At 57.0% G+C, this 27,359-nt stretch overlaps 3 protein-coding genes across 3 annotated transcripts; 1 reads left to right on the forward strand and 2 right to left on the reverse strand.

Annotated features, from left to right (window-relative positions):
• Positions 1-210: 210 nt before the first annotated feature.
• Positions 211-7,530, reverse strand: ZP1 (zona pellucida glycoprotein 1). The gene is made up of 12 exons (XM_054563695.1): positions 7,308-7,530; positions 6,179-6,300; positions 5,602-5,917; positions 5,286-5,429; positions 4,620-4,807; positions 4,446-4,543; positions 2,516-2,643; positions 2,239-2,428; positions 2,000-2,144; positions 840-921; positions 600-719; positions 211-362 (listed from the first exon to the last, which is right to left on the reverse strand). The coding sequence occupies exons 1-12, from the start codon at positions 7,528-7,530 to the stop codon at positions 211-213; spliced, it is 1,908 nt and encodes a 635-aa protein (XP_054419670.1).
• Positions 7,531-17,850: 10,320 nt separating this feature from the next.
• PTGDR2 (prostaglandin D2 receptor 2) lies at positions 17,851-19,049 on the forward strand. The gene has a single exon (XM_054563697.1). It carries the CDS (start codon positions 17,859-17,861, stop codon positions 19,047-19,049), a length of 1,191 nt encoding a protein of 396 aa, XP_054419672.1. The 5' UTR covers positions 17,851-17,858.
• A 1,732-nt stretch (positions 19,050-20,781) lies between these two features.
• CCDC86 (coiled-coil domain containing 86) lies at positions 20,782-27,036 on the reverse strand. The gene is made up of 4 exons (XM_054563747.1): positions 26,224-27,036; positions 23,519-23,648; positions 21,709-21,783; positions 20,782-21,545 (listed from the first exon to the last, which is right to left on the reverse strand). Exons 1-4 carry the CDS (start codon positions 26,976-26,978, stop codon positions 21,426-21,428), a joined length of 1,080 nt encoding a protein of 359 aa, XP_054419722.1. The 5' UTR covers positions 26,979-27,036; the 3' UTR covers positions 20,782-21,425.
• Positions 27,037-27,359: the final 323 nt, after the last annotated feature.

Genomic DNA, 27,359 nt, shown 5'->3' on the forward strand with positions numbered 1-27,359 from the left:
GCCTGGAGCACCACCTTTCCTCACGGACAGGCAACGTCCTCCAGATTCAGGCCTGGGAGACAATGGGCTCTCCCCAGTATTTGTGATAAAGGTAACTGTGGCAGGACAGAGCTGACCCCAAGGAACAAGTTTCTACGACAAGAAAGAATTCTGTTCTAGTCTTTACAAAGAGCTTTGCACACCCGGTTGCACTAGGCCTGAAAGGATGCTTTATTGAGCCCGTTCACCCTCTGTTTCCTGGAGCCCCTGGGCCTGGGTCTGATGCAGACCCACAAAGACACTGATCCCTAGGACCAGGGCAGCCGCTGCCAGCAAAAGGACCACCCAGAGGAGAAGCCTCGGACTGGAGTTCCTGGTCGAGCCTGCCGAGAGAAGGATTTGAAGGATGTCAGGGCTGGGCTGGGCTGGGCTGGGCGGGTCCGCTCCACGCCAGACCTGTGTAAACCCAGGGCAGGGCTGAAGCTGCTGGCCCGCCTCGGACTTCATCGTCCAGTTGAAGGAAGCTACACCGTCTCCGCCCTTACAATGGCTGGACCTTCTGTTTTGTCAACACACCCCAGTGGCCAAGGCCGGAGGGGCCCGCCCACAGGCCCTGGTACCTGAGGGCCCCAGCGTAGCCTCCTTCCTGTAAGAATCCACAAAGCCCACTGGCCCTGGAGAGCTCACGATGTGCTGCGGCTCAGCCATGTCCCTGCGGGGGCTCGAGGATCGCCGCTGTCCTGCCCGGAGGGGGGGGAGCTGCAACTTGGGATGGTGTCCAAGCCCCTGGTGGCCCGGAAGCCAGGACCGTGTGTCTGCAAGAATGCAGAGCACCTCCTCCCCCCGCACCCCAGACTCACTCGTGGCTCTAGAGCCGCAGGTAGAGGAGCAGGTCTCCTGCCCTGTGGGGGTGCAGGCCGAGGCGCTGCAGAAGAAGTAGACCTGGTGGGAAGAGGAAGGTCGGGACATAGGGCTGGCGTGGTGCCCAGGGAGGAAACACTGGGGCAGGGACAGAGGATCAGGACCCAGGCAGGCGGGCTGGCGGGGAACCTCTGGGCATGTTGACTAGGACTGAGACGGCAGCCCCTGCTGGGGAGCTACCGAGCCACAGGTGCTGCGCCCCAGTTTGGAATCCACACGTTTCTCCTCCCCCCCCCCCCCCACCCCAGGCCTGGGTCCTTGGCTGAGTCCCCGCCCTCGCTAGTCTCTACCAACACTGCCCCCCTCCCCCCAACAGTAGAGCCCTGGGGAGGTCTGTCTTGCTCCCTGTGCTAGTGGCTGACAAGAGGGAGTTTCAGGAAGGTGGGGCTTGACCAGGCCCAGTCCCCAGGGACTCCTCACAGAGGGCGGAGGGGTGGACGGGTTGGCCCTCCTTCCAGAAACACAAGGCCAAGTGCAGCTCCCCAAAGACGGAGAAGCAGGAGGAGTCGACCAGAACCAGTTCGCAAGAGGCCCAACCAGTGGTGCTCCTTCACCCAGCAGCTCAGGGTGTCAGCTCAGGAAGAGGCTCACCGCTGAGGTGAGGATTAAGCCCCCCTCAGGTGTCAACCCGTGAAGTCTGTCTACATCTGATGTGATAAATATGCAGCTGTTTAAAATGTAGAGATCTGTATAAAGTAACGTGAAAGATACATACTGCTCAGTAGAATAAAAGTCACACTAGTTGTACGTAGGTAGAAAACCTAAGCATACCCCGTTATCCATGTTACCTTCTGGAGAAGTTAGGTTATAAAAAAGTCAAAGCAGAATTATGTTGAACACATTGTTTCTGCAGTCAGAGCGAGGCCACCCTCCCCGCTGTGACCAGTGCTCAGGTTTAGGGCCCATGGCATTTTCCAGCCTCACACTTGAGTTGTTCACTGGTCACCCCAGGGCTTCCCTGAGGCGAAGACCTGCTCTTGCTGCCCTCTGTGGCGCGTGGTACAACCGGAGAACCTTGGTCAGCTTCAGCTTGCATGCTGCTGGGGGGACCTGGCGACAGCAGGCACGAGGACACGGAACAGAACACAGCGCTTCCTACCGGTCCTCTGAGGGCTCTCTGGGAGCCAGAATCCAGGAACGCGAAGGTGGCCACGGTGAAGCGCTGGTAGTGTCCCGGGAAAGGCAGCCCAGCGCTGTCCAAGGCGACCATCTGGGTCCTGTAGTTGTCACCCTCGAAGGGACACCTGGGAAGGAGAGAAGTCGAGGAAGCCCCCCAGCGAGGGAGGGGAGGCAAGCGGGGGGGCCCCTGGGGCAGCTCGAGCACCTGCCACCACTCACCCATCTGACAGGATGGGCCACTGGGGCTGCTGGAAGGGGTTGGCGCTGGGGGTGGCCCAGCACCGGTGCAGCACCAGGACCAGACTGGGGTCTGTCCTCTGCAGGAGCCGGACCTCCACGGGGACAGGCTCCAGGAGCAGCCTCACGATGGGGTAGTCCCTGTCCTTGTAGAAGGAGCGGAAAGTCTCGTCTGCAGGGAGAGGGGGCGGTGAGCCTCTGGGGGGCTGTATGCCTGATATGTGGGGGCAGGGGGAGGAGGCGTGCGGGGACACGGTACCCTTGGCGATCCGAAGCTGGAGCCGCAGGGGACCTGGCTCAGTCACAGAGGCTGGTGAAGAGGACGGGAAGACAGATGCCTGGAGGGGCAGGAAGTCACTAGCATTGAAGATACAGCGAACATGAAGCCTGAAGTTCAAGTGGGAGAGAATGGGGGGAGATGACAGAATCAGCGCCTCCTGCTTGCGTGATAGACCAGGCACACCCGATGTGGATGCAACAAACAGGGCCCAGTCCAGCAGGGCTGATGGATTCCAGCCGAGCAATCGCTAGGGTGATGTGCACGCCTGTCCACCTCCTCTGCCCCCTCATCTTCCTGGCACAGCCAAAGCCGGCCATGTCAGGCCCTCTTCAGGGGCAGGGCACAGCAGAGCAGAGGCAGGGGGCATGGGGCACGGCGCCGACAGACACTCACCCTGTTCTGACATTTGAGGCTCCCTTGGAACCTGCCAGTCAAGCCTAGCAGGCAGAGTTGCATTTGAATCTTCTTAGTATTTACTGGCCACGGGAGCACAAGAAAATGCTTTAACCCAAGCCTCAGTGTCCTCATTTGCAAAATGGCAATCACCCTCTCTCCCTCGGAGGGCTGCGATAGGATCAGTAGGGTCACAAGATTGCACCCCAGTGTCGTCATTGTCCCTGTAGTTGTAGCTGGTCTGTCGCTGCATCTGGTGTCCCTTGCCATCCCAAAGTGCCCTTGCACAGTCTTGGCACAGACACCCTGAGGTGTCTGCAACAGTAGCCAACCCCATCCACCTCATCCCCAGCTCCTGAGTGCTCTACCTTTACCGCTACGTGAGCCAGAGCCCTGGGTTTGAGCCCTGGGTTTGAGCCCTGGGTTTGAGCCCTGGGTTTGAGCCCTGGGTTTGAGCCCTGGGTTTGAGCCCTGGGTTTGAGCCTGGGCTGGGGCTCCTGGAGGAAAGAGACATCCTGTGCACGGGGACGGGGACGGGGACGGGGACGGGGACGGGGACGGGGACGGGGACGGGGACGGGGACGGGCGCTAGGTAGCTGCTTACAGGCAGGCATCCAGGGTTGCTGCCCTGACCTGGCGGCCCCTCCTCCTGGTGCCTCCCGTGTGCCCCTGCTGGGCCGCAGCTGCCCCCCTTCCGGCTGCCCCCCTAGAATCCCTGGCCTCGGCGTTGAATGCTGGCTAGCTCCCGTTGCTCTTAAATCCAAGGGCCTTAACGCAAGGCAGCTTCATTCTGTCACTCCCCCCTTCTCCCTCAGGTACTTTTTAAAGCAAAGGCCCTTGGCCCCTGATGCCAGCACCTCACCCCAGCCCCCGTAGCAGGTAGGGTGGCATCTGCTTGGTGCCAGGTATGGAATGCCTGCGACCCATGGTTAATGAGTGAGCTCTTGGCGGGGTGGGCAGGGCGATGGTGCCCAGCCCCTCGGGCACTTAGCCAGGCGATCCCCTCAGACCCACCCCCACGGGCATCCTGGGACCTGCGTGGCGATGCCACCTGTCAGCAGGTCCTGGTGGCCCTGTCAGTGAGGGGGTTCTCCCTCTGCTCCTCTCTCACCCTCAGGGAGCCCCAGCCCCAGCTGTCTTCTGCCTCATCTGTGGCTTTAACTTCTGAAATTAGGAGGCAGCCGCAGCTGCCGCCACAGCCTCACCCTCTTCCTGGGGCCTGGCGGGGGGACCCTTGCAGCTTCACTTGTGGTTGCTTAGTTTCTGAGCTTAGTTCTTAGAGGGGCAACGGTAAGAGCTTTTGAGGACTCTGGCCCTTTCAGGCACTGCCGTGGCTTCTACCTGTCGGGTGTGGGCAGGCCCCGTGTTATGTTCAGCTGAGGCTGGGACGAGGTCCCACGGCTGGCTAAAGACTTTCAGCACGAACCCAGATAGCTCCAAAGCCTGTCCTAACCTCGCCCGTCTCCCTTCCCGCCCAAGCCCACAGCCCGGACTTCCCCAGGAAGGCTCCCCTCACCGGAAGGTGCCGTCCCGTGTGATGGAACCCTGTGGTCCCCTTTGGACGTCGATGGCCGAAGCCAGCTGGTTCTCATAGATGAGCTGATTGCCAACCACCTGTGGGAGGAGGCAGCTGGGTGAGGCCCTCCCAGGGGGGCAGGACGGGGCGCCGGCCCATGGCCCCTGCACATACCTGGACTGTGGTGCCACAGCGGGTGAGAGGGAAGTGGAAGACCACAAAGGACCCCGTGCGCTGGGTTGGGGAGCAGCTGGCGGAGGCGTAGGCCAGGTGGACGTTGGCCAGTGTGATCCTGTGTGCCAAGGCTGTTTCTTGGGATACCACCAGGACGAAGTGGCCATTTCTGAAGCACTGGACAGTTGCTGGGACAAAGCAGACAAGGAGACTGATCGGAGCCTTGGTGTTTAGTGTCCTTCCAGCAGACATGGGCGAGGGGCTGGAGACAGTCAGCAGTGGGGTGTGGGCCTAGGGGTCAACACCCCTGGATTCTCGTACTCTCCACTGGGGCTGCGTCAGCTTAAGCAAGCCCTTTGCAGACCCAGATTTTCTCGTTCATGGAGCAAACAGTTGAACTATCGTCTAAATTTAAGATCACTACCACATTTATCATGCCAGCTGGGATGCCCTAGCTCTAAGGCAGGGGACCATGTGAAGGTAGCTCTAGTAATAACCCCCTGGGACACCTCTCGTCAGGCACGCTGGGGCACGGGGGCTCCCATGCACAGCTGTTCTGCAGTCTGTTCTGGGGCCAGGCTCTTCTGGGAAGAGGGGAGAGGAGGAAGCCCTCCTAGCGCATCAGGATACAAAGGCTGGGACCCTGCTTGGCAGGGAAAGTTGTACCTGTGTTGCCATAGTAACAGGGAACGTCTCTGGTGTCATCGTAGCAGCAGCCAGCCTGCTGACAGGCTTCCTTTGAACTTCTTTTCACTACGCAGGGGATGTGCCCAGAGTCCCCCTGACACCGCTCTGGGGTCAGATTAGTACCTAGGGTCGGTGACAGAGTGGTGAGGACATGACAGGCAGTTGAGTGGGCAGCACACTTCCAGGGGGAATGGAGGGAGGCGGCATCTTGAGCCCAGTGAAGGACTATCAGGCCACCTCATACTCCTGGAGGTCCGGGACACAGGGTGTATGTACACAGAGGAGCCCTACGTACCTATGTAATCTGGCTTGTCCACCTCCCATTGCTCCAAGGTGCCTCCATGCAGACGAGCCCAGGTGGAGTGTGTGGGCCCAGATCCAAGGGATGGCGAGGCAGAGGATGGAAGCGCAAAGCTGTGCTCTGCGGTGGGGCGGAGGGAACCGGCATGTGGGGTAGAAAGTGAGAATGTGCTGGGTGGCACCAGTTGGCCATCCAGAGTCATCCAGGTGTGTTCAGGTTTGGGACAGACCAGAGTGACATTTCGTGCTATGCCAACACGACCATCGGGCAGCACGGCTTCTATGAGCACTTTCAGGTGGGAGTGCCCATCCTGCAGGTGAGAAGGCAAATAGGAGAGCAGCGAGGTGAGGCCACTCAGCATCTGGGCCATGCAGAGCCCAGCTGTTAGGCAGGGGGCTGGATGTGAGGGCTGGTACCCAGGACTCAGTGCCCTTCATCCACCAGCTCACTGAGTGACCTTGGGTGCCGATGCACCCCTGGAGTGCGAGGGCTGCCCCTAGCCTGACCCTGTGTTGGGCCACGCTGGCTCCCGGCGGCAGGCCTCTCCTCCAGAGCAGGGAGTGGCCCCTACCTTCTCCAGCACGTGGCAGCCTTTGTAATCAGCAGAGAAGACTGTAGGCCCCTGGGGCTTGGCTGTAACCCAGTGGTAGCAGATGGAGCAGTTGTTCACCTCAAACTGGTTCTCGAATTCATCTGGGGTGGAGGAGGGAAGAGAGGGTTGGAGGGGAGGGATCAGGGAGGCTGGCGGGTGAAGCCAGAGGCTGTTGGGGTCTGCTGAGAAGACTTCCCACTCAGGAGCTGGAGACCCGGGTTCTAGCCTTCGGTTTGCTATTAGCTTGCTGTGTGGTCTTGGGCAAGCCCCTTCCCCTCTCTGGTCTTGGTTTCTGCACCTGGGAGGGAACGGGTGGCTCCAGCTGGGCTCAGGAGCTTTCTAGCTCTGCTTTCCTGTTGACGGCACTCAGCAGCGGGCAGGAACGAAAATAAGATGGAGTAATGGGTAGGTCTTAGGCCCTGGGCTGAGTATTTTATAACAGTTCTTTCAAACTTAGTCATCGCATCCTGGGGATGAGGCTGCTGAGCACAGAGCGAGTGAGCTTTCCCAGGCACACGCAGTGAGAGGCAAAATGGGGATTCGAACCTGAGATTTCACAGAAAGAGCTGAGTCTGTTTGTCAGGTGAACTGGCTGTTGCAGTCACTTCACTTGGAGGTACCTGATAGGTGTTCACCCACCTGGTCAGCCCAGGACCGCCAGGGCGCTCTCTGGGTAGTCATGCGCCCTGTACTCCTGTTCAGACCACATGGCAAGGTTGGGGTCATCTTCCCCCTCTTACAGATGGGGAACGGGGGGCTCAGAAAGGTCAGAAGTGTTGTTCTAAGTCACACAGCTTTGAAGCTGCAGATGCACATCCTGGTTTGAAACCCCCGTTTTCTCCATACCAGGCCACACCCTGCCACTCAGAGTGGTTTGTGGACCAGCAGCCTGGGCTTCAGCTGGCTGTGGTTACAAGTGCCGAACCTGGGTCCTACAGCTCAGCACAGCAGCCAGGTGATTCCCTGGGCACCATGTGGTGGGGGGTGGGGGCTGCCACCCTCGGGCTGCGGGGAGGCCCCTAATCTTCCTATTCCTGCCACAGGGAAAAGACCCTGGCTCCCCACTGCAGCCCAGGTTGGTGGGGTCCGGGACTCAGCTGGCACTCACCCACCACCTTGAAGCGAATGGTCCGGCCTTCGGACGGGAACACCAGCAGCTGCATGCCCTTGACTCCACAGTCATAGCTGTGCCGCAGGCCTGGGACGCCCGGCTCGGGGTGTGGCGGCTGGCCCAGGCCCAGAGTGGCCAGCAGCAGCAGGGCCACGCAGTGACCCCCGGCCGTGGCTGTGGCTGTGGCTGTGGCCGTAGCTCCTGCCATCAGAAACGCCATGGACCCCAGGATAGCCCCTCCCAGCCATGACCGGTGGAAGGCCCGGGACTTATATAGGGAAGGTTGCAGGTGGGAACTTCTAAGGGCAAAGGGGGCCCACCTGGAGGGGCGCTTACCTGGCCACGAGGGGCTCTGGTGAAACTCCTGCCCTGAAGGGAGGGGAAGGTGCCCTCCCATCTCAGGGCCCTGAAGGGCTGCTCTGAAAGCTGCCCCTCACCCTGGTTTTCTGCCTCGCAGCTGGGGCTGATGCTGGCTCAGCTGAGTGGGCCGCGGTGCTGTGGGCCCCAGACCCACTGCCCCCTCTCCCAGGCAGCAGGCAGCGGAGGTGGGCAGCGGGCCAGGTTAGTTTACACCCGGTTCCTCAAAGCCAGCAGAACAGGCCCCCCGAGACAGGGTCCCCCTGCCGGAAAGCTTGCAGGGGATGCAGTGGGCCGGGGTGGGGGGCACGGGGGGCGGGCAGTGTGTGACAGGGGAGTAAGTACCACCTCACAGAGCGCTCCTGAGAGTTAAGGCAGCTCATGTGACCATGGTCATTACTAATAAAAACTAACGGGAATGGACAGCTAGATGTAACCTGGCCTCCTAGATGGGCTCCTGGGGCAGAAAAGGGACATTAGCTGAAAGCTAAGGAAATGGACTTCAGCTAACCCTGAGGTGTCAACCTCAGCTCATTCACTGTGCGATACATGGGCCACTGTAATGTAAGGCATTAATCATGGGGGAGACGGGCGGCAGGCTGTGTGGGGGCTCTCTGCGCTGTCCCCTCAGGTTTTCTGTCAATCTAGAACAGTTCTGAGAAATAAAGTCTATTGAGAACAACAAGAAGACCGCACGCCTGGCACAGGCACGGAGCTTGCTAGTGTTATTACGGGTCATCCTCAAAGGGCATCACCCCCTCATTTCCTCAGCGCTCAGCAAGTGCTGGCACACATGGCCGGTTAGTAGACTCTGAAGCGGCAGGAGCGTGCGGGGCTTGGAGGGAGGGGTCTGGTCCCCATCCAGGCCCAACCACTTTCAAGCTGGCGGGGAGACACATCACTTCCCTGAGCTTTGGGGTCCCTGTGTGCAAACTGAGGCTGAGAATGTTTACCTTGCATCATTACGTGGTAATGCAGCGATTTTCCACCTTTCTCCTCTGATGGCACACGTAAACTAATTACTAAAGTTCCACGGTGCACTGAAAAATATAGTTTTTGCCAGTTTGACAAAAAATAGGTGTAGTTTTGATTCATTCACACCAGACTAGCTCTTGTTGTCTTGGCTGTTCTCATTTTTTTAGTTGGACAATCTAAGGGAAAAGAGGTCAGTGCCCCACTAACTAAATAGTCAAGCATCGAGTGTTTTAAAGGTTCCTGCCGCGCACCCGTGAGCCTCTTTGGCCACAGGCTGAAAATCGCCGTGGTAATGATTTACCACTGAGATGGGGAAGCTTAGTGGGGGGTTGACTGTGGGAGCAGAGCCAGCTGAGGCACCAACAGGCCAGGCCGCAGGGCAGGTGGGGGCAGAGGAGTTTCTGCACAGCAGGCTGCTGAGTGGCAGTGGGAGGAGCCTGTGGGCATGGGGCACGGGGTCGGGGGCACTGTGTTGAGGCACCCCTGGGAATGTGGGGCGAGGAGGACAGAGGGTGGGCTGGGAACAGCGGGCTTCCAGCAGGAAGTCCTGGGAGAGGGAGGAGCTAGGCCGGGTCAGGGATGTGGCTGGAGGGGGAAAGGGGCCGCTGAGGTGAGTTCCTCCTGAGGGACGACGGAGGTCTACACGTTTTCCTTTTAAAATAATTTCAGACTTACTGCAAAGAATTTCCATAGACCCTTTGTCCAGATTCCTCAAACACTGGTAACTTCTTTCTATATTTGTTTTGGCTTTCTCCGTCTCTCTGTCCACATGCGCACAGACACACACACAGAGGCTCTTCCGTACCACCAGGGGGCTGGCTGCAGACATAGCTAATTCCTCCTTCAGCCTGTAAGGCCTGTAGTGTCTATTTCTTCAAAACAGGTAACCACAGTAAAAAGATCAAAATCAGGAAATCAGCATTGTTATATCACAATTGCATCTACAAACCTTACTCATCAATTATTGTAATGATGACTTGTATAACCGGAGAGAAAGTGTTCTGTTTCTTGACCAGGACCCAGACCAAGGCCAGGATTGTGTTTCTTTAGCCTCCTCCAGTGTGGGGGCAGCCCCTGCTTCATTCTTTGTTCTTTGTACCCTTGACATTTTTGAGGCACACAGACCAGTTGTTTTAGAGAACAGCCCTCATTTGGGTTTATCTGTTGTTTCCTCCTGCTTAGATTCAGATTGGGCATTTTGGGCAGTTTTATTAGTTTGCCTGGGCTGCCATAACAAATTCCCAGAGACTGGGTGGCTTAAACAGATATTTATTTTCTCATAGTTCTGGAAGTTAGAAGTCTAGGCCTCTTTGTGTCTCCAAATTTCCTCTTCTTATAAGGACACCTGCCAGATTGAATTGGGGCCCACCCTCAGGGCCCCCATTCATTAATCAAACTTAATCACCTCCTAAATGTCCCATCTCCAAACAGAGTCATATGCTGAAGTCCTAAGGTTAGGGCTTCAACAGATGAATAAAGGGGCGGGGCGGGGCGCGGCACGGGTCAGTCCTTAACGGTGGGAACTCCGCAAGAAGTTGTGTTCTGCCCCGTGCGTTCTGCCGGTAGGCTCTGCACAGGGTTTGTGCTGTTACTGCGGATGTAAGTTTGATCACTTGGGCAGGACAGGGTCTGCCAGGTTTTTCCATTGTGAAGGTTCTGTGTTTCTCTTTGTAAACAGCAAGCATCTGATGGGGAGATCCTTTGAGGCTATGTAATGAACAATCTGCTCCTCAGCAGCTCTATCGCTCCTTCTCTATGTATGTGCTTTCTCTTCTAACCCAGAGCTTCCCCCGGGGCGTGGTGGCAGTGTAGGGGGAGGCTTTAGGTGGCAGGGAGAGCAGTAGCCAGAGGAGTTGAGAGACCTGGGATTCCCCTCTGCGTTTACTGCTCAGGAGTGAGGGGACCTTCCCTCATCTATAAAACAGGGATGAGAACAATCCTGGAGGGGATGGAATTGGATAATACACAGAAAGGTGCTCCTGAACTGATCGTAAACCTTCCCCATGAGGACAGTGTGTCTCCCAAGGTCCTTGGAAAGGCAAAGAAAGAGCAAGGGGGCTTTTTCATGGCCAAGGGCAGAAGAATCTTGGAGAAAAGTTGTGCCAAACCCTCCTGGAGAGGGGGCATCCTGAGCCCCTCTGGTTATGGTTCCACATTTGTCCAAAGACTCATGGCTTGTCAGCCTGGGAATGACCCCAGCTCCTCCACTCACCCACTAGAGACCTTGGAAAAATCACTTACCTAGTTGGTGACTCAATTTCCTCACCTGTGTAATGGGGCTAATAACCATACCTAACTCTTAGGGTCGTGTGAGGACGAAATAAAATAAGCCACATAAAGCGCTGAGAACAGCCTATGTTGTAATCATTAGAACATGACAATGATCAACTGCTTTTTAAAACAAGTTTATTTGCCCTGGCTGGTGTGGCTCAGTGGATTGAGTGCCAGCCTGCAAACCTCAAGGTCGCCAGTTCGATTCCTCGTCAGGGCACACGCCTGGGTTGTGGGCCAGGTCCCCCACTGGGTGCGTGCCAGAGGCAACTGATGGATGTTTCTCTCACACATCGATGTCTCCCTCCCTTCCCTGCTCTCCAAAAATAAACAAATAAAATCTTTTTAAAAAATGTATTATTGTTAATTTTTTAAAAGAAATCAATCATTGCCCCATCCTAAGTGGCTCTGTGTTGGGCATTGTTCCAAAAGCCGAAGTGGGTGGAGCAGCGGCCCCCCAATAGCTATGCCCACGTCTTAACCCGTGGAAACAGCGAATGTGACCTTATTTGGAAAAAGGGGCTTTGCAGATGTAATTAGAGATCTCAAGAGGGATCACCCTGGCTTATCTGGTGGGCCCCATATCCAATGACAAATGTCCTTCGGAGAGCTGTACAGGGAGAAGAAGTCTGCCGTGCGAAGGGGAGGCCGAGGCGGGAGTGCGCAGCGCCCAGCACGGAAGGGGAGCATCCAGCCCTGGAGACCTCAGAGGGAGAGCAGGCCTGCTGGGACCAAGACGTCAGGCTCCTGGCCTCCAGAGCGGTGAGGGGATACATTTCTGACCCTGTGATCCTCAGAGAAGAAGCCTCTGAGGCAGCTGGGCAGGATGAGCGCCTGTTTGTGAGGGACCAATGCTCTATGGCCGGGAAGGCAGGGCGGGGCAGGCGGAAGAGCAGGGGGCCCGGCTGCCCGCCTCTCCCTGCAGCCCTGGGCAGAGATAAGCCACTCCCCTGGCTGGGCCCCGTTTTCCCTCTGTGAACAGAGCAACAATGTCAGCCTCATGGGCTGTGCCAAGAGGTGGTGCCCTTATTCACGAAGCACCTGGCACACAGTAGGTGCTCATAAAACTCCATTTCTTTCCCCTCTGGAGAAGCAATGGGTGTAGGCATAGGACAAAGGCGATATAGCTTTTATTTAAAATGTGCTCAAAGCGCTAGAATAAGATGACAATGACTGAACTGTGTGCATTTGCATTTACTTGTTCCCTCAGTCTTTGCTCCCCTTTGCTGATGAAGCTTCTGGGGGTCAAGGAGCATTCATTTCTTCAATGTCCCAGCACCATGGAGATACTCAGTCAAACATAGGAACGCAGCAACCCCATATGAGGGCCAAGGGTGTCCCCATAGGACCTCCAGATGCGCAGGTCCCTAAGGCATTTTCTGAAGAAAAAAGCAGGGATGTTTATTCCTGTGGGGAAACCTCAGCTGCACGCCCACTGTGGGAACAGGCAGGACATGCCTCCTCTGCGTGTTTCAGGAACCCAGAGCCACACTGGAAACTCTGAGAGGCCAGGAGCAAGGCGGCCCTGGGTGGGCTTGCTGGCTGGAAGCAGAGGACAGGCGCCTCAGCAGCCAGGAGACACAAGCTCAGGCTGCGTCTGAGAAGGAGAAAATCCGGTCAGAGAACCGGTGTGGACGCCTCCACAGCGCCAGGCTGGTGCTGCAGGCAGGACAGCAAGAGAGACGGTCAGATGGACGCGCGCAGAGCTCTGAGTCCAGAGGAAGGTTCCCGGGGCCTTTGGCAAAGGCCTAAAATTCTCAGCTTGAGTGCACATCATCAGCACCTTCTGGAGGGCTTGTTAAACCCCGATTGCTGGGCCCCACCCCCAATGTGATGGGGGGGTGTGATCCAGGAGGTCGGGGTGCAGCCTGGCCGCCTGCATTTGTATCCAGCTTGGGGAGGGGGTGGCGATGCCCTAGATCCGCTGGGGCAGAGAATGCCGCGTCGTGGAGCCTGGTGTGCTGGGATGGAGCCGGAGCAGTTCCCAGGTCCTGAGGGCGGGCAGGAGCCTCCCCTGCCGTTGTGAGGATGGGAAGCGATAAGAGTGAAGGGCTCAGCTCAGAGGCTGGTGTCAGAGGACCCGAGAGCCAGCCGCCACTGTTCTGATGTTTTGTTGTCGTCTGCCATGATGCTGATAGGGGGGTCGCAGTGGGGCTGGGCCTTGCCTGACAGAATTTGGGAGGAAGGAGAAGGGAGATGTGCCTTGTTCTAGCTGCCCGTGCAGCCAGGGCCTACCTGGAGGGGCTATAAGACTAAGGGGAGGGAGGGGTCGAGGGAAGCTGGTGTCCCCACCTGGCTTCTCTGAGCACTGGGATGAGAGTCTGGCAGGGGGCTGGGGGGGAAATGAGAGGTGGTTCTTCAGTCCCAGCCCTACCCAGCCCTGTCTGGTGACATCGAGAATCTAGAAGAAGACATAGCCACCCTCAGGGCACAGGCTCTGCTCCCTGGAGTACAGTCTCCTCCAGAGCTTGGAACTTGATGTCTGCCAGAAAGAGCCAAAGCTGGGTCCATCTCTGTATTGACCTCACCTGCAGCAGCTGTAGAGACAAAGCCAAGCCTAACAGCTCTCTGAGAAAGTGTCTGTGACGGCTCTCTCTGCTGCCTTCAGGATATTCCAGACTCCCACAGCCTCTCGGATCCAGCATACCAGCCACCAGTCCCCATACACTTCCCCTTGTCCCCAGCTATTTTGTCCATTTACCCACCTCAGTGCCTTTGCATGTGCTGTGATGGCTGCCTGGGCTCCGTTTGTTTCCTCCCTTACTCAGCCTGCAGGACCCAGGCTGAGATCGTTAGTGTTTCTGGGTGCCCAGGAGGGTGATCATGGCATCAAGCGTGTTTAACAGTCAAGGGCGTGGGCCAGGGCATTGCCTAATTCTAGTTTTCTGCCCAGCTGTCTCCCTCTGCCCCTGCCTTAGGAAGTGGGTCTGCATGTTCCTTTCTGGCCTCTATGGAAGTCAACCCCGCAGCTCTCTCTACGGAACATGCCCACACCTTTCCCCACCCCCTTGTCTCCCCAGTCTCCCTATCCTCTGGAGCACATGGAACCTCTCCTCCCTCTTTTGTCCCTCAAGGTGTGCATTCTCTCCTAAGCTCCAAGGGCCCTTCTTTTGCTGTAACTTGTTTCTTGAGCTCATTTCTTCTATGGCTCATTTCTACCTCCGTGACTTTCTAAATAAACTATCTCTTATTTAAAAGAAGAAGAAGGAGGAGGGGGAGGGGGAGGAGGAGGAGGAAGAAGAGGGGGAATCAGCCACACAGGAAGTGCTATGCATGGCTGGAAGCCGGTGAGGCCTTCCTGGGAATCCTCCAGCCCCTTCCTCGGGAGACCCTGGAGTTGCCACCATGCAGCAGAGGAGCAGCATGACAGGACATTGTAGGAGGCCCAGGTGCCTCCTGCATGGCCAGAAAGGCCCTCGGGGGTCCAGCCCTGCCCCTGCCCCCACCTGTATTTCTGCTACTCCCTAGTCACCCTATCATCAGTCAGTATCCTTTACCACCTCCCCACACCCTGCACCTACCAGGCTGTTTCTGTGTCCTGGTCTATGCAGTGTGCTCCCTACTCTAGAATACCATTTCTTCCCTTGGCCTCTTGGTGGACTCCTATTCATCCTCCAAAACCCTCGCCAGGGGTTGCCTCCACTGGGAAGCCTTCACTGATTCTCCTCAACAGGCCCTATCCACCTCCCACTCCTCCCTCCCACTGCCTCACTTGATATCCTGCCACTTTTGCCCTCCATGGTAACTTTTTTATGCAACTGTTCCCCACCCTCATGATGAGCAACCTGGAGACAGAGACTATTCCTTTAATTTATCTCTTCATCACCAAAGCCAAGCAGGGGGTCTGACATGTGGGAGGGGTTCCAATGCATGTTTGCTGAACAGAGCGAATCTCCAGTGTTGGACACTGGACCCACAAAGGGCCTCCAGTCCCTCTGGATCCATTATTGTCAATGGCCTGGTGCCATTTTCTCTGGCTGTTTCACTGTTTTTGTTGTTGTTGTTGTTGTTTAAGATTTTATTTATTTACTTTAGAGAGAGGAGAGGGGAAGGAGAGAGAGAGGGAGAGAAGCATCAGTGTGTGAGAGATACATGATCAGTTGCCTCTCGCATGCCCCCAGCTGGGGACCTGGCCTGCAACCCAAGCATGTGCCCTGACTGAGAACCGAACCAGCAACCTTTCAGTTCACAGTCCAGAGCTCAATCCACTGAGCCATACCAGCCAAGGCAACTTTCTGTTATTATTAACTAATATGCCAGTTAATCCTCACAAAACAGCGTATTAGTATCCTAGGGCTTCTAAGACAGTATTCTGTTCCTTCCTCGTGCACTTCTCCTACCTGCCAGCCTCTCTTAAAAGCCCTCTGCACACTCGGGCTCACACTTCTGGGCACACACCTATTTCCCCACATGTACTAGCACTGGCTTCTGTAAAGGGAGAGGGGTGAGCAGGGGCTGCCAGCGGGCATGTCCCTTCCCTACCAATGGAGATTAATGTTACTTGAACACCAGTGTGACAACTCACTCTCCGGCTGTCCCCGCCTCCCCCCACCCCACCCCTAAATACACACACATGCACTCTGGGCCTGAGAGCTATTTCCTCCCTCAGCCTGACTCTGCTGCCTGCTCCTACCCAGTGCCTCTTGTCTAGCTGCTACCAGAAGCTGACAGCCTCCAGGGCTGGAATCCTGTGCTCTGTCCCTCTGTGCCCAGGTAAGAAGGGAGAGGACCAGGGACTGGGCAGCCCCAGTGCCCTCTCTGGACCCGTGAGAGAAGGCACCATTTTACCAGGGGAGAGGGCTCTTAGCAGCTAGGATGGCACAGGGCAGATGGCAGAGGGTTCACCAAAGGCTGCAGGGGACTTGCTGCTCAAAGGAGGGGCCTGCATTGTCTTTAGCGATTGCTAGGATTACACAACAGTCTCAGGGTGACTGACCCAAGTTCATCCAGCCAAGAAGTCAAGGAGCCGGGATTCAGACCCAAGTCTCCTACTCCAAAAGCTTGCATTCTCTGCCCACAGCCCTGCCCCACGACAGGCCCCTCACCGCTGGGCTCCCTCAGGGTCCCGGCAGGCTGGGGGCTGACTCTGTGCAGCCAGAGAACCAGTCGGGATGGGTTCCCAGGGTGCAGTAGGGTCGTGCTCTCTGAGCATCCCCATGGGACTTGGACAGCAGCTGCTGGACTTGAAGAGAGGGCATGGCACTTGTCTGTCTGCTGGCGTGCAGTCCCAGCTCTGCCGCTGCTGCTAAGGAACGCTGGGCAAGTTGCTTCTCCAAAATCAGTTTCCTCTTCTGAAAAATGGGGTCTCCTAGGGTCACTGTGAGTGTAAGTGCTCCGCAAACTCTCAAGCTTAAGGAAGTATGAGCCTTCGCACGGAGCGTGGGACCGATTGCTTCCCACCCACCTGCCTGCAGACCCCCAGCTCCAAAGGGCTTCTCTGCCAGGAATATTCTAGATTGATATCCCGGGACCTCACCTTACAAAAGAACATGGTACCTGCAGAAGGGAATGGATTTTCTAGTCCTGGCCAAAAATGTTTCCCTGGAAAGACAAATACTGAAGACCACCCTCCACCCTCTTTCCTTCTCATCTTCCTCCATCATCTCTTACTTAGAGCAGAGAGAGATGAAAGAAAATGGGCTCAGTGCTAAACTGTTATTCATCAACACGCCTGTATTGTTTGGGTGGCTTTGGGCAAATTATTTAAACCCTTGAGTCTCAGTTTCCTCATCTGCAAAATGGGATGGAAAGAAGTACTGGCATCTTTCTTGTATTGCTGTGAGCAAGAGAGCACCCGTATAAGAAACCTACCACAGTCCTGGCCTGCCGGGCGGGGGCGGGGGAGGGGGCCCGGGACAATCTGAGTTCCTCACCCCTGCTGTCCATCTCCTACTTCCTCAGCCCTCACTTCTCGACCAGTGTCACATCAGAGGGTCTTGGGTTTTTGATGAGGCTGTGGGTGTGCACATCTGGGGCGTCTGCCCATCTGCCAGAGGCTGGCTGCTCCAGCGATTCCCCGAGTAGTTAGTTGCTCAATGAGTATCTGTGCAGTGAGTGCACGGGCGAGTGAGTAAATGAATGAACAGGCTGGATTTCCTGGGGCAGGCACAGCAGCTGCCCTTCCACCCAGGCAGGGGAGAGATCTTTTACTGGGTCTCCAGAAGCCCAATCTTGTAGTTCCTCCTGCTCAGCTCTCTCTGCTCTTATCTTAGTTCCTCTTTGATTATCAGAGGAGGGGCTGGCGCCATTGTTTGCAGTCAACACACCCAATCAGCTACCACTGTGGGAGCAAAGGGCCCCAAGGAGAAACTGCAGAGGGCCAAGGTCTGGGGGTGCTGTGTGTGTGCAGGGGGAGGGGGGGAAGACAACATCCATTAACATCATAGACCCCTTCCATCTGCCAGGCCAGCTGAACCCACCTGCCCTTTAGGTGAGGCCTCAGTCATGCTTCAGCTCCCCAGGGACTGGGCAAAGGAGTCAGACCTTCATGGCCTGCGTTCTTATTTCTCCATGTGATCTTAGGCTGTCTGCTTAACAATAATCACAATCACAATGATGTAGTATTACTGTGTGCCAGGTTCTGTTCTAAATACATACACACACACACACACACACACACACATATGTATTTATATATTCATATATATATATTCATTCAATTTTCCCAATAACCCTCTGAGTTAGGCCATGTTATGACTGACGTCCATGTTGCAGAGAAGGAAGTTGACTCAGGAAGGTTAAATGGCTTGCTCCAGGTTACAGAGGTAGCAAGTAGGGGAGCTGAGATGTAATCTCCCCCACCTTATTGCCTTTGCTCACCTTCACTGATCCCCGGGGACCTCATCAATAACATTCATGGGTCAGACTCCCATGTCCTGGCCCAGGTCCCCGGGGCCCCTGCACTGCCCACCTCAGTGCCCCCTTCTCTCTGTCGCAGCACACGCCATGTGGGCCAACGACACAACAAAGCCCCTGTGCCCCATCCTGGAGGAGATGACCCGCCTCCAAAGGCACAGCAACTCCAGCATCCGCTACATCGACCACGCCTCGGTGGTGCTGCACGGGCTGGCCTCCGGGCTGGGCCTGATGGAGAATGGACTCATCCTCTTCCTGGTGGGCTGCCGCATGCGGCAGACGGTGATCACCACCTGGGTGCTGCACCTGGCGCTGTCCGACCTGCTGGCTACCGCCTCTCTGCCCTTCTTCACCTACTTCCTGGCTGTGGGCCACTCCTGGGAGCTGGGCACCACCTTCTGCAAGCTGCATTCCTCCATCTTCTTCCTCAACATGTTCGCCAGCGGCTTCCTGCTCAGTGCGATCAGTCTGGACCGCTGCCTGCAGGTGGTGCGGCCAGTGTGGGCGCAGAACCACCGCACGGTGGGAGCGGCCCACAAGGTCTGCCTGGTGCTCTGGGCCCTGGCCGTGCTCAACACCGTGCCCTACTTCGTGTTCCGGGACACCATTGAGCGGAAGGATGGGCGCATCATGTGCTACTATAACCTGCTGCTCCTCAACCCCGGGCCCGACCCCAACGCTACGTGCAACTCGCGTGGGTTGGCCCTGGCCGTCAGCAAGTTCTTGCTGGCTTTCTTGGTGCCACTGGTCATCATCGCCTGCAGCCACGCAGCCGTGAGTGCCCGGCTGCGCCAACGCGGCCGCCGGAGGTCTGGGCGTTTCGTTCGCCTGGTGACCGCTGTGGTGGCGGCCTTCGCGTTCTGCTGGGGGCCCTACCACGTCTTCAGCCTGCTGGAGGCGCGCGCGCACAACGACAAAGCACTGCGGCCGCTCGTGTGGCGCGGGCTGCCCTTCGTCACCAGCCTGGCCTTCATCAACAGTGTGATCAACCCGCTGCTCTACGTGTTCGCCTGCCCTGACATGCTGAACAAGCTGCGGCGCTCGCTGCGCAGCGTGCTGGAGAGCGTGCTGGTGGACGAGACCGACCTCAACACCGGCAGCAGCCGCCGGCGCCGCGCCTCCTCCACCCCCGCCCCGGTCCCTGCCTCCCGCCTGTCCAGGCCGCAGCGCCTGCTGGAGTGGCTGTGCGGTGGCCTTGCTGAACCATCGCAGAAGGGCCGGGCCGGATCCCTGGAGGAGAAGGGCCCCCTGAGGCAGGCGACAGGCACCACATGTGGTTAGAGACACCGCGGCCACGTGGCCATACTCGCCGGAAAGCAAAGGCAAGGCAACAATCCAGTGCAAAAGCATCCTGGAGGAGCCATCGTTAAAAATGTAGATATGTCCTACTCTGGCTGGTGTGGCTCAGTGGCTTGAGTGCCAGCCTGCCATCAGAAGGGTCGCTGGTTCAATTCCAGGTGGAGGAACATGTCTGGGTTGTGGGCCAGGTCCGCAGTTATGGATGTTAAGCAGCCAGTCGATGCTTCTCTCCCTCGGTTGATGCTTCCCTCTCTTACTCCCTCCCCTCTCCTCTCTCTAGAAATGAGGGAAAAAAATGTAGATATCCCAGCCTGAGGAGCTTAGCCCGAAGGGCGGGACCTGGGAACCTGCATTTTAAAGTGTCCCACATGACTCAGTGAAATCTTTTCAGAAACAGAGTCTTTGCCAACTCTACTGCACACAGGTCACCTAGGGATCCAGCGCGGCGGGGTGCTGAGATGCTGCATTTCTAACAAGCCCCCAGGCTGTGATGTCGGTGCTGTTGGGCCACGGACCACTCCTGGGGTACCATGAGATTAAGGTCATTAAGGCTTCTCAGACTAGGGTTGTGGGCTCCCCAAGGCATACAGGATGCATCTCCCCGGAGCTCAACTTCACCAGATGCCTGGGGGAAGGAGTGGTATTTTTACATTACACCAGTGATGCATTTTTGGAATGGAAAAGTGAGAAAGGTTTGGGAAACACTGTTCCCATCTAACCTCTTCACTTGAGCCATTTAGCCAGTATTTATTGGGCTGGATGCTTTATCCCACATGCTTCCGGGGTAGGCTCTATTAGCCCCAGTTCTTACAGGTGTGCACACGGAGGTGCACGGTCAGGGAACGTGCCCAAAGTACAGGGTCTACATGCTGACCACCAAGCATTACTTGTTCAACTACTATTTAGTAGGTGAAAAAACCTCCGGACATATCCCAGGTAATAAGATAGTAACTGTGCTGGAGCCTCCATCTCTACCCTCTGGCCCAGCATTGTCCAAAGTGTTTACAAGGTGGAAAAAGCAGAGGTGTGCCAAGGTCAAATGTTTGGGAAACCTGGGCTACTCATAGTGCAGTGGGCATGTTTACTGATGGTCTTCTCAGTCTTCAGTATTTCAGTGTGCACAGCAGCTGCCGAGATCCCAGCACACGACATTCCCTAGCTAGCGTGGCACCTCCGGGTGCCTGAGTTCTATGGTGTGCTGTGGGGGCAACACTGGTCATCCCAAGGTTTTGGTGGCACCCACCCTGGGACCACGCAGGGGCTGGGTAGCTATCACGCCCACCTACAGATGTGAAGGGTTACTTGTACGTCTCCCATAGCACACCCAAAGCACGACGTCCATCTCCTCTGCCTGCCATGGACATGGGGGTCGGACTGCCGCATTCGGCTCGGCATCCCAGGGCCTGGCATGGAGCTGGTGCCAGTAAATGTTTGGTAGATGAAACATTCGTGGAAGAGCCAGGATGAGAAACTCTCTTGGGACCTTGGGCCAGTGCCCCTTGAACCAACCTCAGGCTGGGCAGGCTAGCTCACTGCTCACTCCCAGCACCAGGTAGGGCTGGCCCACTGCAAGGGCCATAAAACTGAACAGCAGGTGTACAGCTGGCAAAGCAAACGCCCCATCATAGCACCTTGTTCCGGTTCCCTCCCACCCCTCCCCCGCTTTACTCATAGCATTTTCGCCGTCTGACACACAATAAACTTCACTTTGTTTATTATGTTTTCTCCATGTCAGAATGAACACTCCTCAAGGGCAGGGACTTTTGCCTGTATTCCCTGGTACTTATATCTATGCCTGTACACAGCATGTGTTCAATAAATATTTTTGTTGTGGACTGGATGGGCATGAGTCCATTAGATCTTTGAGGCTTCTGCAGAGGGGGCTCGAGAGGAATGCTGCTCCCTGCGACCTCTCACATTCACCTTTCAGTGTTGAAAGTGGGTGGAGCTAGATTCAGGGGTCGGGGGCACAGTCGGTAGGGTGCAGAGGTACCCGAAGCAGCCTTTGGGACAGAGCCAGGACCTTGAGACAGAACATACCTTTTGGTCACTAGCTCCCTGAGAAACTGGAAGAATGTACTCTCCTTGGTTTGAAGGCACTTGGAGAAAGGAAGAAAGGAGGGAGCAGAACCTCCTCCGCCCCAGCCCGATCCCTGCCAGGTCCCAGGCTTCCTCTGGTCCTTTGTCTCACAAAGACCTGCCTAAGAGCCCCAAAGGCTCAGGACCCCATCTGGAGTGGGGCCCCTGTTTCGGAGCCAGAGTTGGAGTGCTGGGTCCAGCGCAGGTGCGTGACCAGTGGCTTGCAAGGCGCCGTGTCTGACGTGGTTGGCTCCAGGAGGCCTCTGTGCTGGCCTGCGCTCAGACCTTGGCCACTGGCCGCTGGGGCGGCTGCTTCTGCAGCAGGGCCAGGGTGTCCCGCTTCTTGATGGAGCGCAGCTGCTTCTTCTTCGCCCGCTTGAGCTTGGCGGGGTTTCGGATCTGGGGGAAGTGTGAGGGGAGGGCAATGATGTGGCTGGAGTCTCCGCCCTGTTCCCCAGGGAAAGGGAGGCCTGGCATCCCAGCAGGGGAGCGGGGGCAAGAGGCAGGGGTGCGGAGGCATCCGGGATGCAACACTCAGACCCCCGGGCAGGGCAACACTCACCACTTGGACTATCTCTGCCTTGCGCTCATTCTCCAGGCGGCGTTTCAGGTTCTCGGCTCGTCGCTGTTTCTTCTCCTGGGATGCACAGGGGAAGGGGGTTTGGGTGTGGGAGCTGAGGCAGCTCTGGTCTCTCAGGCCCCAAAGGAGTAAGAGCTGGTAGAATTCCCAGGGAGGAGGGGAAGGGCCCTCTTATCTTGGGCCCTGGCCGTATGTGGGTGCAGGGCCAGGAAGGAGCAATCCCTGAGCCCAAGGACCAGAGGACTACCACGGTGGGAAGGCAACGACTGCGCCTGAGAAGGTGGGCATCTGGACCAGCCACTGAGGACAGGGGCTTAGACAGGGCTGAGGGCACTTAGACATGGGTGGCTCACCACTTGGAAACCCAGGCACATGTAGACAGTAACCCTGGAACCACTCCCCTCTTGCACTGCCAGGGAGAAGGGGTGGGCTGGTTCCCTCATTTCTACCATCTCTGCCCCTGAAGTCCATGTGCCCAGATTAGGGGCTGGGAAGGGCAGAGGCTGCAGAGAAGAGGCTCCAGTTCGAATCCCGACTCTGCTACTTCTTAAACAGGTGATCTTGGCCAAGTTGTTTAATATCTCTGTGCTTCAACTGCACACCCCCCCACCCCGCCGCCCGATCTTTAAAATGAGAATGATCCCACAAGCTTGTTTTGAGGAGTAAATGAATGAATACATGTAGTGGGCTTGGAATGTTACCCGGCCCGCCACAAACACTTAGAAGATGAATCTAGAGGGAGACTGTCTTGGGAATGGAAGGCCCAGTGATTTGTCAGCTTTGCTGACTGGAGCCCCTGGTGGGGCCAGGCTGGGGTGTGGGCTTCGAGGCTGCTGCACAAACAGGGGCTGGTCCACGTTTTGGTAACTCAGCGGGGCAGGGGTGGCCTGGGCCCCCTGGGGAAAATGAGAAGTGAGACTTGCGTCCCGGTCAGAAGGCCCGGGCTGGCGGCTGGGCAGGTGAACCTCTGAAGACAACAGTGAGAAGGCTGTCTTGGCCAAGAGGAAGCCAGGGCCATACAGGAAGTAAGATAAGGCCCTAGCATGAGGGCCTAGCAGCAGCCACACCTCCTAGAGGACCTTGGCCACAGGCTGAGCCAGGGCGACTCAAAGCAGAGGACAGATGACCGAGTGACTGGTCCTCCCCTCGGTGACCAGGCTGGGGCAAGCTGTTTGCTTCCTCCTGTGCCCGGGGACTGCTGCCTGAGTGATGTCCTGCTGAGAACCCTGGTCCTGGCGGAGCAGCTGCTGGCCAACGCCAAGGCCTCCCTTTCTCCGTGCACCCTGCTGGGGCTTCCTGAAGACGGACGAGGTTGGGCGCGAGCCTCCAGTGGGCATTTTTGACCGTGGGATGCATATCAGGGAGAAAACTGGAGGAAGGCGCGGGCATCCACTTTGCTGATATGGGGCAGCCACCTCTTGCAGAATGACAGCAACAATACCGGGAATAGGCTTTCCCACTGTAAGCGTTTCCCACCTGAGCAGGGACCCCAGCGCCACCTCACCGAATGTTCCTATCACCAGTGGGCCACTCGGGGGCTTCTTCCCAGGACCCCTCCCTATCCTTGAACCGTGTGCACAGCCCGAGGCTAAACTGCCTATTTCAGTACCCTGTGGTCCCAGACTGTGCTTGTTTCCTGCCAGGCTCCCTGCCTCGCCGGTGCCCTCGGGCTCTGGAAAGGCCCAGCCAGCCTCCCTCTGGGCACCTGTGTGAGCTTTCCCCTCCCCCCGGCCTATTACAGCAGAGCTCAGCCCTTGAGCTCCAGCCTCATCCTGGCCAGCTGGCCCCTCACCTGCCGACGCCTCTCCTTCTCCTCTTCCAGGTGCCGGGCAAAGTCCTTGGCCAGCTTCCGCTCCTGCCGTTCCTTCATCTTCTGCTGCCAGGATGTGCGCAGGGGCTTGTCCTGAACCATTTGGGAGAACCTGGAGCGGGGAGAGAGGACACTCACAGAGTCTGTGGGAGGCACTCGTGCCTTCTCCTCTCAGCTCTGGGCTCTTCCCCCGAACCGAGTCAGAATCGCCTTCCTGCCGGCCTGCATGCCAGGCAGGCGACCCTCCAGGTCTGCCGCAACTCAAGGCGGGAATAGGCTCCGATCACCCCGGCTGCCATTTCTTAAGCCCTGCTTGTGTGTCTCTCAGGTGGGGACTCTTGTTCTCTCCATTTTACGGAGGAGCAAACCAAGGCCCGGAGAGGTTAAATAATTGCCCAAGGTCACCCTGTTCCTGAATCCATCTGTGACCACAGAGCCCAGGCCACTCGGCCAGCGCGGCGGGCCAGGGCACGAGCGCCCCTGCAGATGGGGCGCACTGCCACGGGGCGGCGTGAGCAGCGCGGTTCTCTGCAGCCATTCAGAAGCCCCCTCCCTGGCAGGGAAATGTGAAAATGGAGTGGGCACTGGCGGTTACCGGGGAAAGTCTTAACTTTCTGAAGTGTGGCAGTGACCGAGTCACAAGAGGAGGAAGGAGGTTATCTCTGCGAGAAGGCACAACTACAAGATGGCAGGGTGCAATGACGCACCTGGGGCGTGCTGTAACACTGCCCGGGAAGAAAGAAGAAAGAATAAAACACGCCAAGGAGCAAGACGAAGCTGGACCAGTACCATGTTCAGCACTACTGAAGCTGGTGATGAGAACATACGTTCATTAAACATGCTCTCGCCTTTGCTGGAGGTTTTTCTCCTTGAACTTTTTCTGAAGCCCGTTTGGGTGTCCCATGGGTCTTTTCTCATAGCGGCCTTTTTGCCTCCCCAACCGATTTCCTCATTTCCAGAAGAGCTTCTGTTCCTCCATGACCGTTACGGGGTGCCCTGCACTGTCACAGCAGGTCGGGGTCCTGCCCCAGCCTCTGAACACTCTCCAGGGAGAAGGGTCAGTCCAGCTCTTCTGGGCCACCTTCTCCCCTCTTCTTGCTCCTCAGAAGCCTGGCACACACAGCCTGTACCTGACGCCACACCTGCCCCCCCCCAGGCTGATTCTGTCCCGCTCCCCTCACTGCACCTTCTTCCCCTCCCCGAGGGCCTCCTATGCACGGAAGAATGGGGCTGCCACGTGGCCTCCCTCCCTACACCAAGTGGGGTCTAAGCAATCTGAAAGGACCAGGCTGCGGGGACCTGCACACCCAGGACCGCGGGACACAAGGGTGCATCTTTAGAGCAGCACCGTTGAGTAGAACTTCCTGTAACAGAAATGCTCTGTATTCCTGCTGATCAACAAGGGCTCCCGTAGTCACACTGGCTGTTGAGCGATGAATTGTGCTTGGTGTGACCGGGGACCTAAATTGTTAACTTTATTTCATCTTAGTCAATTTAAATGTGAATAGCCACATGTGGCAGCGGCCAAGGTATGGGGGCAGTGCAGTCGCAGACCATGGGTTTTGCCTGGAGACTGAAGGAAGACAGGCTGGTTCCATGGCCTGAATCCACCACTTACTACCCGTGTGATGCTGGGCAAGGCAGCCTCTCTGAGCCTCAGTACCATCGCATGTTAAATGGAGGAGAGAATCATTCTTCTCCCAAAGTGTGGTGGGAGGGTGAACTGAGACACGGCTGGAGAGGTCCTGAGCACGATGCTCTCTCTGTACATAGTACGTGCTCAGTATACCCCACCCTTCAAAAACGGAGACGGCACATCCAAGGAGCACAGTGCAGAAGGTGGCATTTGGCAAGAGCACAAAAGGTGGAGCCGCAGCCAGGCCTTCCCAGCAGTGACTGCCTCCCTCCACAGCCCTCCTCTGCTGGACCACCTCTCGGAGCAGGCGCTGCCTCCATGGTCTCTGGGCTCACGCGCCACCCACCGAAGCCGCTTCCTCAAAGATCCCAAACATCAATTCGGTGACCTTTTGGCCCTCGCCCACAAGACCTGCCTCCAGCTTCTGAAGGTGTTTTCATTCCACTGTTAACAGCCTTCTTACTGGGTTCTCTGTTTCCACCCCGGACCTCCTATGGCCTGTTCACACTGGGTTTCTCTGCAGAGCTTCAGTTTCCTCATATGTAACATCCTCATGAAATATGAGGATAAACCTGCCGCTTCACAGGGCTGAAGCGCAGATTAAATGCCATGGTGCATGCTGGTCCCTGGCCGATGCTTACTAAAGTAGTTGGCACTGTCCTATATACTCCGTGTTGGTAACACTTTTTTCTATCACAAAGGCAAATAACCTTAACAGATAATAGTGAGTGAGGACAGACCTCACTGCACTTTATTGAGTAACAGCTGGTTTACTTACTTCTGCCTCTCTTACTAGAGAGGGCGGACAAAGGTTGAATGACAACATAAATGAGGAGCCACAGGAGGGTTCCAGACGACCCCGAGGAAGAAGGCAGCACAAAAATAACCACGCTGGCACCCTCCCTGGGGTCCCAGGGCATTTTACATTTTACACATTCTGATTATAATGACCAGTTTGTGTGAGTTCTCACCTACCCAGGGGCTGTCTCCAGGCTGCAGCCCCAATACCACAGGGAACCCCATCCTGCCCGGCTGCGCCCCCCAACTTCACCTCTTCTTGGAGCGGTCCTTCCACACGCGCCCCGACTTGGGCTTTCCCTTCGGGATTACAGGCACCTCCACCTCCTCCTTCAACTTCTTGGCCGCTGGGGCCTGGGCTGAAGATCCTTTTCGCTTCTTTGGCCTCTGGCCGTCTCTCCCCGGCGCTCCTGCTAGGGGTGGCTCGCTCGGCTCGCGCTGACCCGGCGTGGAGTCAGCTGATTGTGGTGTCAGATCCTGCAGCGGCGGCGAGGGCTCTGGGCCCGGCGCTTGCTGACCGGGGTTAGGCTCTGGCGATCCTGGGCCCGGCTGCAGCTGATGTCGGAGGGACCCACGAGCCAGCTCCTCTTTACTGTGGGCCAAGCCCGCCTCTGGTTCTTCTTGGCTCTGGAATAACATCGGTGACTCTCCACTTGGCTTTGACTGACATCGAGCGGATTCAAGACTCGACTCTGGTTGTCTTCGGGGAGACTCCAGGCCTGCATCTCGCTGACCCTGGGGGGATCTCGGGCCCGGATCCCTTCGGGGAGACCCCAGGCTTACCCCCGGCTGTGGACTGGGTGATCCTGGGCACGTCTGCGGCTGACTTTGGGGGGACTCCAGGCCGGGCTGCCTCACAGGCCGAGGAGACCCAGGCTCCCTCGTTTCTTCCGGATTCGATTCGAACTCCACAAGGGCTGGTGTTGCCTGCAAAACTGACGTGGCGCTCTCGGGAGACTTAGGCGTCAGACCTCCCAGCCGCCGGCTGCGCCTCAACGGTGTATCCATGGCCCAGCCGGAAAGTATCCCAAATCCGACCCCACGTGCCGGGATCTCCGGGACAACCGGCGCCGTCCTATGACGTCACGGATGCCACGTTTGTACCGGGCAGGAGAAGCTGTTGCCAGGGCGGCCATGTTAGTTTCAGGCAGAGAGGCGGGGTTGACGGCCCGAGGGGTTCTACGAGGCGCATGCGCAAAGCCTTTTGGCACATTTACCTGTAATTGAGGTCCAGCCTAAGACCTGTGTTTGCTCTTCCTGTAAACCCAGTCTCCCGGGGAGGGGGGGGGGGGGAGAGAGTGCGCAAGCAGAGAAAGGAAGGGAGACTGATTTTCTGGAGAGAAGAGAATTGGGAAAAAGATCCAGGGAGCCTGCAGGGCAAGGCTGGGT

The sequence above is a fragment of the Pteronotus mesoamericanus genome, unplaced genomic scaffold, assembly GCF_021234165.1.
Source record: "Pteronotus mesoamericanus isolate MK-2021 breed Mesoamerican mustached bat unplaced genomic scaffold, CSHL_Meso_final scaffold_83, whole genome shotgun sequence".
NCBI classification, from domain to species: domain Eukaryota; kingdom Metazoa; phylum Chordata; class Mammalia; order Chiroptera; family Mormoopidae; genus Pteronotus; species Pteronotus mesoamericanus.

What these genes read in the sequence shown, in the direction of transcription:
- ZP1 (XM_054563695.1), bottom strand. Translation starts at nt 7,530, where the DNA reads ATGGCGTTTCTGATGGCAGGAGCTACGGCCACAGCCACAGCCACAGCC. An exon ending in CATTCGCTTCAAGGTGGTGG is followed by an intron (nt 6,301 to 7,307) that starts GTGAGTGCCAGC and finishes CCTCCACCCCAG; the next exon opens with ATGAATTCGAGAACCAGTTT. An exon ending in GGACAAGCCAGATTACATAG is followed by an intron (nt 5,430 to 5,601) that starts GTACGTAGGGCT and finishes CACCGACCCTAG; the next exon opens with GTACTAATCTGACCCCAGAG.
- PTGDR2 (XM_054563697.1), top strand. Translation starts at nt 17,859, where the DNA reads ATGTGGGCCAACGACACAACAAAGCCCCTGTGCCCCATCCTGGAGGAG.
- CCDC86 (XM_054563747.1), bottom strand. Translation starts at nt 26,978, where the DNA reads ATGGATACACCGTTGAGGCGCAGCCGGCGGCTGGGAGGTCTGACGCCT. An exon ending in AAGGACCGCTCCAAGAAGAG is followed by an intron (nt 23,649 to 26,223) that starts GTGAAGTTGGGG and finishes TCCCCGCTCCAG; the next exon opens with GTTCTCCCAAATGGTTCAGG. An exon ending in AGAAGGAGAGGCGTCGGCAG is followed by an intron (nt 21,784 to 23,518) that starts GTGAGGGGCCAG and finishes TGTGCATCCCAG; the next exon opens with GAGAAGAAACAGCGACGAGC.